General features: G+C 32.0%; 1 protein-coding gene across 1 annotated transcript; it reads right to left on the bottom strand.

Moving 5' to 3' along the window:
* Window positions 1-593: 593 nt before the first annotated feature.
* On the bottom strand, window positions 594-843 carry LOC118756511 (ATP-binding cassette sub-family G member 4-like). Its single transcript, XM_036491271.1, has one exon. It carries the CDS (start codon window positions 787-789, stop codon window positions 613-615), a length of 177 nt encoding a protein of 58 aa, XP_036347164.1. The 5' UTR covers window positions 790-843; the 3' UTR covers window positions 594-612.
* Window positions 844-1269: the final 426 nt, after the last annotated feature.

Below are 1269 nucleotides of genomic sequence, written 5' to 3'. Positions count from 1 at the left end.
GCCCATATGTACATATGTATGTATGTACATTATAATTATTATTTTTTTTTTTGCAAAACAGGTTTTTTTAATTTGCTGGCAGAATTGCGATAAAGGCAGTGCAGAAAAATTTTAATAACTTTTTTATAACCGTTCAGTTCTTTTATGTATGCACGAGTGTTATGAATTTTTTCTTTATAATTGACAGCAGACACAAGTTGGGTACATTAAATAAAAACTTGTTGAATTGAAATGTTTAATATGCAAAACGCTGGCGGCAGCTATGCAATAACCAATCAGCTTTTAGTCGGTAAATTTTTGGCTAGTATTTACGCAATATTATGTGAAAACGAAAATTTCTGACTAAAAATTTTAGTCTTTCGCTTATCGATATAAACTTACGGTAAATAAAAATAAAATAAAAAAAAAAACAAAACAGAAGCTATCAGATTATTTTGTAGAAGCAATTATTTATGTGTTTCTAAAAAACATACTGCATAGACTGTTTTTTATTTACTAATAAAGTGTATTAAGTGCAAAGAAAAAACACTTTAAAATTTTCGTTTATTCGACCCTTAGCTTTACGCTATTGGTCCTACTTTCGTTTGGGAGAGATAATTACAAAAAAAAAAATCATTTGACACCTACCATTGAGTTCTTCTCCGCCTTTGTGAATTTCTTGCTCAATTTCAAATTCGTTGCTACAGTCATCGCCTCCTGAACGGTTAAATTGCCATGCAATTGATTATCCTGCATAATGTAAGCGGATAATTTGCGGAAAATACTCAAATTACGTTCGCGTCCATTCATCGTGACGACACCTTCGATGTTCGTTGTTCTGTAAAAAAGAAAGTGAAACAAAAAAATTTAGATTAAAAATTTCTGCTTATAGTATATATGGCGGGATCCCGCCTTTGTTAAGTCCCGAAAATCCCGGGAATCGAAAAAATCGAAAAAAATAAAATCTTTAATGGATATTGTTGAAGAGTACGAACCAAATCAAATGCTACCCTGCGTTCTTTTTCCCTTGTACTGTTACTTTATCATTCATATCTATGAAATTACTATTGTAACCTTTTGTATTTCATTCACTTCCGTTTTTGAATATCGAATAAAGAGCACACGTTGAACATTAGGTTATGGGCCCAGCCCTATCTAAACGCGGAAAATATTTTGCACAAGTTAATTTTTTAAAGATATGATAACGAAAACTAAATATCGTGAACGGTCATTGGAGGTAGTTACATCGGATTGACTTATAATGGCCACCACATCTGTCAGGATCGATCC

This window comes from Rhagoletis pomonella, unplaced genomic scaffold (assembly GCF_013731165.1).
Source record: "Rhagoletis pomonella isolate Grant_MI unplaced genomic scaffold, Rhpom_1.0 Rhpom_scaffold_10671, whole genome shotgun sequence".
Taxonomy (NCBI): domain Eukaryota; kingdom Metazoa; phylum Arthropoda; class Insecta; order Diptera; family Tephritidae; genus Rhagoletis; species Rhagoletis pomonella.
Note: the sequence above shows the minus strand (reverse complement) of the source record. Positions and strands in the feature narration are given on the sequence as shown.